The sequence below is a fragment of the Hypanus sabinus genome, chromosome 18, assembly GCF_030144855.1.
Source record: "Hypanus sabinus isolate sHypSab1 chromosome 18, sHypSab1.hap1, whole genome shotgun sequence".
Lineage (NCBI taxonomy): Eukaryota > Metazoa > Chordata > Chondrichthyes > Myliobatiformes > Dasyatidae > Hypanus > Hypanus sabinus.
In genome coordinates this window covers 27379278-27392797 of record NC_082723.1, presented here as the reverse complement: position 1 = coordinate 27392797, position 13520 = coordinate 27379278, and the positions used below count along the sequence as shown (strand labels likewise).

The 13520-nt window shown below is 43.5% G+C and overlaps 1 protein-coding gene across 1 annotated transcript in view; it reads left to right on the top strand.

Annotated features, from left to right (window-relative positions):
* Positions 1–13520, top strand: part of adgrd2 (adhesion G protein-coupled receptor D2) — a 240705-nt gene that overhangs the window by 93062 nt on the left and 134123 nt on the right. The window contains exons 18-19 of the mRNA XM_059943735.1: positions 553–668; positions 5179–5299. Of these exons, the coding sequence (XP_059799718.1) occupies positions 553–668; positions 5179–5299 (237 nt within the window). The remainder of the gene's footprint in view (positions 1–552; positions 669–5178; positions 5300–13520) is intronic.

Below are 13520 nucleotides of genomic sequence, written 5' to 3'. Positions count from 1 at the left end.
AGAAGAATGAAAGGGTGATGATTATAGAATTATACAAAATTTTTAAAGGGATAGATAAGATAGAAGTAGGAAAGTTGTTTCCATTGGTAGGTGAGATGAGAACTAGGTGACATTGCCTCAAGATTCAGGGGAGAAGATTTAGGACAGAGATGAGGAGAAACTGTTTTTCCCCCGAGAGTGGTGAATCTGTGGAATTCTCTGCCCAGGGAAGCAGTTGAGGCTTCGTCACCAAATATATTTAAGATACAGTTGGATAGATTTTTACATAGTAAAGGAATTAAGGTTATGGGGAAAAGACAGGTAGATGGAGCTGAGTTTACGGACAGATCAGCCATGATCTTATTGAATGTTGGGGCAGGCTCGATGGGCCGGATGGCCTACTCCTGCTCCTATTTCTTATCTTCTTATGCTCACATGGGCGGCGCAGTCTCATTGGGCCAGTAGGGCCTGGTGCCGTGATGTTTCTCTAAATAAAAAAAATATAAAAGATAAATGGCCCCTGCACACCTGCTTCTTATTTCCTAAGGGGGTACTCCTGCTCTTGCATTGCAGGTTAACACATTCGTCCTGTGCCGGGTTGTCATGATCACAGTCGTGAGTTCCAGGCGCCGCTCCACCATGTTGGTACCAGGGGCCAGACTGCCTCATCGGCTTTACATCCAGATGTGGTGAGTTGTATGAAAGCAGGACCTGCTGGGGCTGTCACATGGGCAGAGCAAGGGCAAAGTGACCGCTGCTCTGCAGACATTATCAGAGGACAGTTAAGCCCTGTTGATGTGTATGATGGAAATGCACACAGTATATGTGCTGTATCAGTATTGATCTTCATTTCCAATTCAAGAATGTCAAACTTGATACAGGGCAACAGGAAAATAGAAATAAACTGCAGACAATGGAAATCCAGAATTAAAACAGAAGATTCTAGATATATAAAGCAGGGCTCCCCACGTTATTTTACTAGGATTACATTAGATGGCTCTGTTCCTGCACTCACCACAGTTTAGAAGAATGAGGGGGGGACCTAGATAGAGAGGATGATGTCAATAGTCGGGGAGCCTAGGACGAGGGGACACAGCCTCAGAATACGAGGATGTCCCTTAAGAAGAGAGATGAGAAGGAATTTCTTTAGCCAGAGCGTGATGACTCTGTTGAATTCAAAGCCATAGATGTCTGTGGAGGCCAAGTCACTGGATATATTTAAAGAGGAGATTTATGGATTCTTGATTAGTCAGGGTGTCAGAGGATACTGGGAGAAGGCAGGAGAATGGGGTTGAGAGGGATAATAAATCAGCCATGATGGAATGGTGGAATGGACTTGATGGACCCAATGGCCTAATTCTCCCCCTATGGCTTATGGTTTTATCCAGGATGTGCCCTTTTTAGTACCATCAGAGTTCCAAGACCCACCTCCAAATGATTTAGCATTTCTTCTCCTCAACCATCAGGTCAAAATGTTGACAATTCCTTTCCTCCCACAGGTGCTGCTCAACCATTGAGTTTCTCCAGTAGATTACTTGTTGCTTGAGATTAATATTGGATTGTTGTAAATTGGTAGTTAATGGTCAGCACAAATTTAGTAGGCCGAAAGGCCTGTTTCTATGCTGTATCCCTCTATACCACAGTGTCTCTCCCTCTTGCTCTCATGCTCACACAAATGCACACATTCAGTGTGCTCTCTCTCTCTCTTTCTCCCCCCCCCCTCTCTCTTACAGGCACACAGGATTTCTCTCTCATACACACAGCATGTCTTTATAGTGCAGATGTTCCCAACCTAGAATCCACCAACTCTTCGGTTAATGGTTGGGGTCCATAGCATCAAAAACATTGGGAACACCTGCTGTTGTGGAAGAGTCTAGGTCCAGAGGGCACAGAATAGAATGACAACCCTTTTGAGCAGATATGAACTTTAGAAATGAGCATAGCGGTTAGTGTAACACTATTAAAAAGCCAGCAACTTGGGTTCAGTTCTTCCATCGTCTGTAAGGACTTTGTCCAGCGACTTGGGTTCAATTCTTCCATCGTCTGTAAGGACTTTGTCCAGCGACTTGGGTTCAATTCTTCCATCGTCTGTAAGGACTTTGTCCGCCCTGCCTGTAACTGCATGGGTTTTCCGCTGGGGTCTCCGGTTTCCTCCCACATTCCAAAGGTGTATGAGTTAGTAGGTTAATTGGTCACATGGGTGGGGTGTAATTGTACAGCACGAGCTCATTGATACCAAAAGGCCTGTAACCATGCTGTGTCTCTAAATAAAATAAAATAAATAACTCTAAATATTGGTCTGAAATTGCTGCAATTCACAGTATATCCCAGATAAAAAAAACAAGGAATGGTTAAGAGCAGCTGTAGGTTTTACATTACATCTCAGGTAGACCACACTTGGAATATCATGTTGAGTTCTCATTGCCTCATGTGGAGGCTTTAGCGAGGGTGCAGAGGAGATTTACCAGGCTGATCACGTCTTACAAGGATAGTTAGAGCAAGCTAGGGCTTTTCTCTTTGGAGCGAAGGAGGATGAAGACGCGATGATAGTTGAGTACAAGATGTTAAGAGGCATGACTGTATGGATAACCAGAGACTTGTTCCCAGTTCAGGAATGGCTATGAGGGGCATAATTTTAAGATGATTAAGGAGGGTATGAGATCTACTTTTAAAAACCTACATTTTAAATTTAGCTTGCTTATAGAATTACTTAATGTCTGTTAAGGTTGATTACATGTATATAATTTAATGTATTCAACTACATTTTATTCTATATGTTTGTCTTTACTTATGATTTTAAATTTTGTCTCATACTTTTACGACTAATTTGATTTATCTTTACAATCTATGTAAAGAACCTTAATGTATGAAGGTTACTGTTATTATTATAGGGGGATTTCTGAGTTAAGTTCTTTACATGGAGTGGTGCTGCATGGACCTGTAATGTGAAGGGTAGTTCACTTGTTGGTTGAAAGCCGCTTCCACCAAGATGTTTGTTGATTGGCCCGTTTGAAGGATGCAGCAGCTCTTTCCTATTGGTTGCCTTGCATGCCAAGGCATTAGTATCCGGTCTGGATGCTCGGAGGTGTAAGAATAGCACGTGCGAGAGATTCGGGCTCTTTCCTTTGTCTCCAGGGGCTCATTTTCACACTGGGGTTGGAACCAATGTGAAAGAACCACTGAGAAAGTTTGCTGAAGATATGGGAGAGCCCACACATTCTCTTAGCTAAGTATCTGAATGTTTAGTTTTGTAATTGGGAAGACTTAATAAAGTACCTGTTGAGTTTGAAGTGTCACTAAAAGTTTTGTATCACAGTTTTTGTTACTTAGGATAGCTTAGATGAGTACCTGTTAGGCTTAGATGTTTGGTTGTATATTTTACTGTTTGTCTGTAAATAAGTGGTTAATGTACTTATTCGTAACCAGTGTCTTCTGTCTCACTTACCAAACCTGTGAACCTGTTTCCCCATAACAGGAGTGGTGGTGGAGGCAGATACATTAGTGATATTTAACAGAATCTGAGATAGGCACATGGATGATAGAAACATGGAGGACAATGCAGGAGAGAAAGGTTAGATCGATCTTGGAGTAAACTAAAAGATTGGCACAATATCGTGGACTTGAGGGCCTGTGTTGTGCTGTAATGTTCTATGTATCACATTATCCCAACTTGTACTGAGTGGAGACTGGTAGTAAATCTCAGAATTCCCTTCCCTAGCAGAACCTGAAGTTTGCAAAGCTCAAGATGGCAGCTCACTGCTATCTTCTCAGTGAGCGATTAATCCTGGGTATGTCAGTGATGACCGCAAGCCGGAAAATAAATTATAAAAGGCAATTACATCACAAAATTGCCTATAGAGGAGGTGGAAAGTATTGCAAACTCTGTTCGTGAAAGCAGGATAATTTCAGTCTACAGAACAACAAAGTCCAGGGCAGCACAGTAAGGTAGTGGCTGGTGATTGAAGCATCTAAAAAATCAGTGGTATAGAAAGGGCTGACACAATATGAGTGTCAAATGCTGGAGAGTATGGCTTTCTAATGGGAAAAGGAAAGTTTAAAGGAGATTTATGGACGGTATTGTAGCACAGTGCTTTGCACTACACTATAACTACAGCCGGGATTTGGTTCAATTCCGCCATGGAATTTGTCCATTCTCCATGTGAGTGCATGGGTTTCCTCCCGGTGGTCCGATTACCTCCCACATTTCAAAGACGTATGGGTCAGGAGGTTAAATGGGTGTAATTGGCTGCACTGGTTTGTTGGACCTGTTACCGAGCTGTATCCATTCATAAATAAGTCACCACTGTGTCCATGAGACTAACTCACATGTTCGGCTTCTTGTTACAAGGACAAGACATTCCTGCCGCTCTCTGTGAGGAGTTTGTATGTTCTCTCTGCGACCACTTAGGCTTCCTTTGGGTACTTTGGTTTCCTCCCACAGTCCAGAGACATAACGATTGGTAGGTTAATTGGTCACATGGGTGTAATTGGGCATCCCAGGCTCGTTGGGGCAGAAGGGCCTGTTACCGAGCTATATCTCTAAATCTACATGTATGAAATTTAAAAACTGATTTCAGCTAAGCACATCCTTAACTCTTAGACACCATATCCTCGAAGCATTAGGTCAGTAACTGGATAGAAACACAAACTCTCTCTAATTATCTTCCCCCACAAGTCTTGATGAAGGGTCTCAGCCTGAAATGTCAACTGTTTATTCCCCTCCATAGGTGATACCTGATTAGCTGAGTTCCTCCAGCATTTCGTGTGGCTCACCCACTAGATGACTTCATCAGTGACTTATCACCATGGCAACCCTGACCTCACCCTATCAGAGATGCACTCTTTGAACTATCCATCCCTCTTCCACCTTCCTGTCTATTTCTCCCCACCACCCTATTGTCCTTCAGCTGGGAACTGGTAACCTTTTTACTTTCTCTCCCTCTCCCTCCCTCCCCCTTTCTTTCTCCCTCCCTCTCTTGCTCCCTCCACCCCTCTCTTTCCCTCCCCCTCCCTTCCCCTCTCTCCCTTTCTCCCTTCCTCCCTCCCGAGCCGCTGAATGTTTCTACACTTATCAGTTTTTCCAGCAGGACCCACTGCCATTTGCTCAGAGGACCAGGGAATGGACTGACGTCATGTTTCACTTTTTGCTGCATTTAATTGAGCAAAGGTTTAACTTTGCAATGTTCCTCTTCTTTACAGGGTGGCCATCAAGCCGGTGGCGATACTCTTGCCAGTGCTGGGTCTGACCTGGTTTTGTGGCGTTTTGGTCCATCTCAATATTACCCTCGGTTATGTCTTTGTGGTACTTAATTCCTTCCAGGTAAGTGTGAATCAGCACTTTCATACATGTCTAAAGATATCCTGCCTCCCATTAGAGGTGCAGGGGAACTGTCCTTCCTCTGACCCCTGCTTATCAAATACCATTCAGTTAACTTCACAGAGTAGTCACTGTGAACTGTGCACATCATTTTAGAATGGATTTGTGCTACAACTACGCCATGAGATCGTCCACTTCAGACGCTACACTGCACTGTAAACACTTTCAACCACTTTTTAAACTCTACTTTATGTCGTAAATACAAGCTGGTATTTATGTATTTATGCACATCTTGTTCCATATTCGTACTTCTATCATTTTAATATGTTTTTTTATTCTTTAAAATTGTTGAATATTGTTTTTGCTGCATGCTCCACTAACACGCCATAGCAAATTCCTAATACATGTACTGTAGATGTATATGGCAAATAAAGTTGACCCTTGATCCCTGATCCTCAATCTTTGATCCTTGATCCCTGACCCTTGATCCTTCAACCTTGATACTTGACCCATGACCCTTGGTTAATGCTCCCTGATCCTTGACCCTTAACCTCGAAGAATCACAAAATTCATCAAAATGATTCATTCATAATCGCCTGAACTATGTGGAGAGTCTCAGGGTGAGAGTCCATGCATTAATTAGCATGTGTGCGGGTGTACTTAATAAAGTGACCACTGAGTGTAAATTAAGTCATGTTATCTCCTGCATGTTTCCATATACTCTGATTCCCCTGTAGTTCAAAGCCTGTCAGTCTCTACCCAGAATATATGTGAAGACTCCACCTTCACAGCTCTCACAGGGAGAGAGACCTGGGGTGAAAAAAGGAATCTTTGTCTCAAATAAACCACCACATATTACATGCACATCACAACGTCATCGGCATTAACAAAGCACATCCTAAGTATGTGTTTCGGGATTATAGTGTGCGGTTTTGGTCACCTACCTACAGGAAAGATGTCAATAAGATTGAAGGAGTGCAGAGAAGATTTACAAGGATGTTGCCAGGATGTGAGGACCTGAGTTATAGGGAAAAATTGAATAGGTTAGGTCTTCATTCTCTGGGACGTAGGAGAATGAGAGGAGATTTGATTGAGGCATACAAAATTATCAGGGGTATAGATAGAGTGAATGCAAGCAGGCTTTTTCCACTGAGGTTAAAAGAGGCTAGAACTAAAGGTCTAACTAGACCATCTAGCTCTAATCTCACTAGAGGGTCTTAACGTGGGCTAGGAGTGAAAGGTGAAATGTTTAAGGGGGGAGTTTCTTCACTCAGTGGCTGGTGGGAATGTGGAGAGACCTAACAGTGGAAGTGGTGGATGTGGGTTCGATTTCAATACTTAAGAGAAACTTTGATAGGTACATGGATGGGAGAGGTATGGAGGGCTGTGGTCCAGGTGCAGGTCGATGGGACTGGACAGATTAATAGTTCAGCATGGACTAGATAGGCTGAAGGGCCCGTTTCTGTGCTGTGGTGTTCTATAACTCTATGACTCGTTGTGCTGGGGGCAGCCCACAGGTGTTACCACACACTCTGGTGCCAACGTAACATGCCCACAGCATTCAGTAGAACAACAGCAACAAATCAAGCTCCTTTCCTCCCTCCCATCCACCCACTCACACACACGGACGGTCCTCCAATCCCACGACAGGCATCCAACTGCAAGTGGACTGACAAACTTGCAGACCAGGGCTTTGGCTGGCGGATCTCGACTTCCAGAGTTTTGATCTGAGATGATGCCTCTTGGTCCTAGTTCAAATCCAAGTTTATTGTCCTATATAATAGGACAATAGGACTGTACCTATATACAAGCAAACAAAACACCGTTCCTCCGGACCATGGTGCACCCATAATACATATATATCACACAGAACACATAAAGCAAAATGTTATCATGAATTGAGTAAATAAAATATAATTCAAAATGCATGTAGTGTGCAGCACAGGTAAACGGTAAACAGCTCGCTGTCCTGGTGACGAGACCTCGGTGGTGACAGGGTATTCATTAGTCTCACAGCCTGAGGGAAGAAGCTGTTACCCAGTCTGGCAGTTCTCGTCCTGCTGCTCCTGTACCTCCTTCCTGAGGGTACTGGGTCAAAGGGATTGTGGGATGGCTGGTAGGGATCCTCAATAATGCTCCAGGCCTTTGCCTGCAATGCTCCCAGTAAATGTCACAAATAGGAGGAGGGAGGCCACGGAGATCCTCTCGGTGTAGTGTAGTGTTACTCTCCTCTGTAGGGTCTCGAGCTCTGATGCCTTGCAGCTTCTGAGCCACACAGTGATGCAGCCAGGCAGGACATCCCCGATGGTGCTCCTGTAGAAAGTTGTTAGGACAGGGGCGGGGAAACCTGTCAATGCCCCTCGGAATTTTACCCGGCCACCTCTGAGAGGGAGGATGAGAGGTGAGTTGAAAGAGGTGTTCAAGATCATAGGAGGAATAAACAGAGTGAAAACTCAGAGAACTTTTCCCAAGGTGAAAATGGCTGATATAAGAGGCATAATTTTAAGGTGATTGGAAGACAGTATGGGGGAATGTCAGAGGCAGGTTTTTTAACCAGAGAGTGGTGGGCGTGTGGAACAGCCTGCTGGGGTGGTGATAGAGGCAGATACATTAGGGACATTTAGGAGACTTTAGATAGGCACATGGATGATAGAAAATTGAAAGGGGGCTGAAGGATTACAATGAGTTTAGAGTAGGTTTAAAGGTCAGCACAACATTGTGGGCCGAAGGGCTTTACTGTGCTGTAATGTTCTAGATGGTGTGGACACACTGAGTTTCTCTAGCATCTTGTTTGTAGAATTGGAAAATTGGTCCCCACTCACGAATATGAGGACCAAAACCTCATATTCCACCTGTGTAGTTTCCAACCTGATGGCATGAACATTGATTTCTCTGTTATTTTTTCCCCACTCACCCTTCCTCCTTTTCCATTCCTCATTCTGGTTCCCCTCTTCTCCTCACGACCCATCACCTCCCTGTGGTGTTCCTCCTCCTTCCCTTTCTCCCACGGTCACGCTCCTCTCCTATCAGATTCCTTCTTCTTCAGCCCTTTACCTTTCCAACCTATCACCTCCCAGTTTCTAACTTCATCCCCTGCTCCCCCACCCACCTACCTTCCCCCTCCCCTAATCTCACCTATTACCTGCCAGCTTGTGTTCCATCCCCTCCCCTACCGTCTTATTCTGGCTTCTTCTCCCTGCCTTTCCCTTCCTGACGAAGGGTCTGAAATGTTGACAGTTTACTCCACTCCGTAGAGGCTGCCTGACCTGCGTTTGGAAATCTGGCGGGAGCAAAGGACATTGAGGATGACCAAGGTGGATTGCTGCAGGAGGGGGTGTGGGACAGGTGGCAGAGAAGGAGTGTCGGGGTGGGGAGGTGGTTTGGGTGGAGACACACCCAGCCCTGAGACACCAGGCAAGGCAAGGTCACTTGATTCCAAACAATCAGTTTATTGATCATTACAGAATGTTTCTCTGGTGCTTCTCGCTCCTTCCCCCTTTTCCAACCATGATTCCCCTCTCCCTGTCCATTCCCACTCTCAGTCGACAATAGAGACCCATATCAGAATCAGGCTCATCATCACTCACAAATCTCATGACGTTTGTTTTTTTTTGTGGCAGCAGTACAGTGCAATACATAAAAGTACTTGGGCACCCTCGCTTTAATTTGCAGTTATTTTTCTGTATTGCAAAGTACTGCTGCCACAAAACAACACATTTCACAACATATGCCAGTGATATCAAACCTGATTCTGATCCTGAAATCAATTACAAAAGTCGGTCCCAAGGAACAAATGTCCAACCGTGAAGACAAACTGCTCGTATTTTTCGTACTGCAATACATTTTACAAGCTAATTAATTCTCTGAAGATCAGCAATACAAAAGCAGTTACCTCCCGCTGTTTTCAAACTCAGTGATTAATTGGACAAATGAGATGTTGGTAAGTGCTCCACAAATTACATAAAACACTTAAAACACACGAATTTAGCCTTATCTGGAATTATTTTTGATTAAGTAGTTAAAGCAACTAAAACTGACAGAATGTTAATAATCAAAAAATATTTGGATGATTGGATTTTCCATAAATCTTTCATTTCCATCCCCATAAAAATCTACTGTAATAATAAATCACTTGCCTTCTCATGCTGATAGTATTTCCAGCTTGAATGTTTCCTGCCGTTTAACTATGTTAGTCCAGCTGAGAGGACAGCCTTAACTTTTCCTCGAAAAAAGATTAAGAATCTCTTTTTTTCTAACTTCTGGTAATTTCTCCCCCTCTCCTTCCCATTCCATCTGGTTCTCCTCTCACACTCCTCTTCTCCTCGTCTGCTCATCACTTTCTCTGCTTCCCCTCCTCCTTCTTTTCCTTTCATGGTCCATGGTCCATCATGCTCACCTATCAGATTCCCTCTTTTTCAGCCTTTTCCTTCTACCAGCTTTTAACATACACCCTCCTGCCACCTCACCTGGTGTCACCTATCACCTGCCAGCTTGTAATCCTCCCCTCCCCCAACCTTCTGTCTTCCAAAAAGATAATGTTTCAGAAGCTAACAAATCTGTTGGAATTCTTTTAAGGAAATAATCAGCAGGATAGACAAAGGAGAATCAATGGATGTTGTGTACCTGGATTTTCAGAAGGCCTTTGACAAGGTGCTGCACATGAGGCTGCTTAGCAAGATAAGAGCCTATGGAATTACAGGAAAGATACTGGCATGGATAGAGGATTGGCTGATTGGCAGGAGGCAAAGAGTGGGAATAATGGTAGCCATTTCTGTTTGGCTGCCGGGGACTGGTGGTGTTCCACTGGGGTTGGTGTTGGAACCCTTCTTTTTACATTGTATGTCAACCACTTGGATGATGAAATTGATGGCTTTGTGGCAAGACTACAGATGATATGAAAATATGTGGAGGGTCGGGTAGCTTTGTGGAAACAGAGAGGCTGCAGAAAGACTTAATCAGTGTCGGGTAGTTTGTGGTCATGCTCTTTGGTAGAAGGAATAAAAGCATATTTTCCAACTGGCAGAAAATACAAAAATCTGAGGTGCAAAGGGACTTGGGAGACTTGTGCAGGATTCACTCAAGGTTAACTTGCAGACTGAGTCGGTGGGGAAGAAGGCAAATGCAACGATTGCATTCATTTTGAGAGGACTAGAATATAAAAGCAAGGCTGAGGCTTTATAAAGCACTGGTGAGGCCTCACTTGGAGTATTGTGGGCAGTTTTGGACCCCTTATCTTAGAAAGGATGTGCTGACATTGGAGAGGGTTCAAAACATGGGCTCTCTAACCCAGGAAGCATCCTGGTAAATCTCCTCTGCACCCTTCACATCCTTCCTATAATGAGGTGACCAGAACTGAACACAATACTCCAAGTATGATCTACTAGGCAACAAAAATCCAGATATGTTGACCAAATTATTGAACATCTGGGTTATAGTTGTGCTACTGCGTTGGACCTGTGCTTATTGTTTTTGGAAAATAATTAATTTTAGGACAAATAGAAATAGGACTGCTAACACAGGAAGATTGCATTCATGACTTGAATGACATATAGAAAGCCAGACAGGTTCTCCTTCCAATATCATTACAACCGGTGTCTGAATGCAGAGGTGAAATTCTGCCTCTTACTCACAAGACGCGGAGCAGTTTGGCAAATCTGACTATTGTGCAGGTACTAGTGAACAGCCCAATTCTTTAACAGAATTCAGAATTCAAAGTCAAAAGTCAAAGTAAATTTATTATCAAAGTCCATATGTGTAACCATATCAACACACACACACACACACACACACACACACACACACACACACACACACACACACACACACACACACACACACACACACACACACACACACACACACACACACACACACACACACACACACACACACACACACACCATTCAGGAGGATCTCAGCAGAGCAGGCAGCATCAATGGAAATGAATAAAAAGTTCAAAGTAAGTTTATTATAAAGGTACATGTATGTCAACCATATACAATCCCAAGATTCATTTTCTTGTGGGTATTCACAGTAAATATAAGAAATGCAACAGAATCGATGAAAGGCTGCCCACAACTGGACAAATAACCAATGTGCAAAATACAAAATGAGAGGGGAAAAAAAACAATAATAAATAAATAAATAAATAAACAATACATTTTGAGAAAATTAGTTGTAGAGTCCTTGCAAGTGAGCCCATAGGTTGTGGGAACAGTTCAGTGAAGTTGAGTGAAGTTATTCCCTCTGGTTCAAGAGCCTGATGGTTGAGGGGGTAATAACTGTTCCTGCACCTGTGGTGTGAGTTCTGATGTTCCTGTACCTCCTTCCTGATGGCAGCAGTGAGAAGAGAGCATGGCCTGAGTAGCCGGGTTTCATGATGATGGATGCTGCTTTCCTGAAACAGTGCTCCATGTAGATGTGCACAGTGGTGGGAAGGGCTTTACCCATGATGGTCTGGGCTGTATCCACTATTCTTTGTAGGATTTACTCTTCATTGTCTGGTTGCCTCACAGCCTGGTGTTTCCATACCGGACTGTGATGCAACCAGACAATATACTCTCACTGCACATCTTTAGAAGTTTGTCAAAGTTTTATGCCATGCCAAATCTTTGCAAACTGCTAAGAAAGTAAAGGTGATGCTGTGCTTTCCTCATAATGACACTGACATAATCAGATGCCTGATGATTGTAGAGTAAAGCCTGATGGTTGCAGAGCAGTGGTTCCCAACCTGGACCACGGACCTCAGGTTAATAATTGGGATCCATGATATAAAAAAGGTTCTGAACCCTTGTTATAGGGTAAGCTCAATAGTTGTGGGGTAAACCTGATGAATGTACAGTAAGCCTGATAGTTACAGGGTAATTTTCATGGTTGTAGGATAAGCCTTATGGTTGTGGGGAGAACTTGATGGATGTAGAGTAAGCCTGATGGTTGTAGGATAAGCCTGATGGATGTTGGGTAAGCATGATGGTTGTGGGATAAAACCTGATGTTTGTGGGGTGAGTTTGATGGATTGGAGTATTCAGGATTTAGAATCAGCATCATATTTATTATCATTGGCAAATGTTGTGAAATTTGTTGTTTTGAAGCAGCAGCCAAAACGCACTAGATCACTGAATTATCATCCTGTCAATGAATGATTAAAGATTGACATTATTAAAACAAAAGGTTAGCTTTATTTGTCACCTGTACACTGAAGGGTACAGTGAAATGTGTTGCTTGCATTAACCAAGTCTGAGGATATGCTGGGGAAGCCCACAAGAGGCACCATGCTTCTGGTGCGACCATTGCACGCCTACAACTCACTAACCCTAACTCGTACATCTTTGGAAGGTGGGATGAAACCTAGGCAGCCGGTGGAAATCCCACACCATCATGGCGAGAACGTACAAATATAGACAGTGACGGGAAGTGATCCCCAATCGCTGATGTTGGAAAGTGTTGCACTACCCACTAAACTAGCAAGCTGCCCTGAGTTAATTTTAAGTTCTGTTTATGTGGCAAGTTAAATGAAGATGGGCTGAATGGCCTCATTGATCCAGAATTACTGTTTTGTCACCTGGCTGTAAAGACACTGTCCAGAAGAAGGTAATGGCAAAACAGCTCTGTAGGAAAACTTGCCACCAACAATCACGGTCATAGATAGACTGTGATCGCCCACATCATGATGATGACACTTGGAAAACAGTAATTCAACAGTAATTCAATCACGGTCATGGATAGACTGTGATCGCCCACATCATATGACACTTGGAAAACAGTAATTCCAGCTTGCAATTTTGGTACCTGGGGACAGAAATATGGCTTCAAATCCAACCAGCAATCAAATTATCCTGTAACTAGGAGGGTTTGTGGGAGATGGCTTTATAACTAATTTCAGGCCTTTTAATGCGACAGCCCAGATGTGGTCAATTTGGGCTGATGATGGGGAAGTACAGAGCAACTTGCTGATTGCTCGGAGACTGTTGGAGTTTCGGATACCCAGTGATTACAAAATGATGATCCTTTTTTATACATATCACACGGATGCTCTGGGCCAGACCCTCTCACCCACGTTGGTAAAAATTCCAGCTCCTCCTGGGAGTTACTGTCCTGTTTTAACCGATGATCTGAATGACAAATGATCAGCCTTTTGGAAATCCGACCTTACACAGTGACTTGACAGAGGTGAGCAGTACTGTGCAAAAGTCTTAGGTACATATATATAGCTAGCACGCCTAAG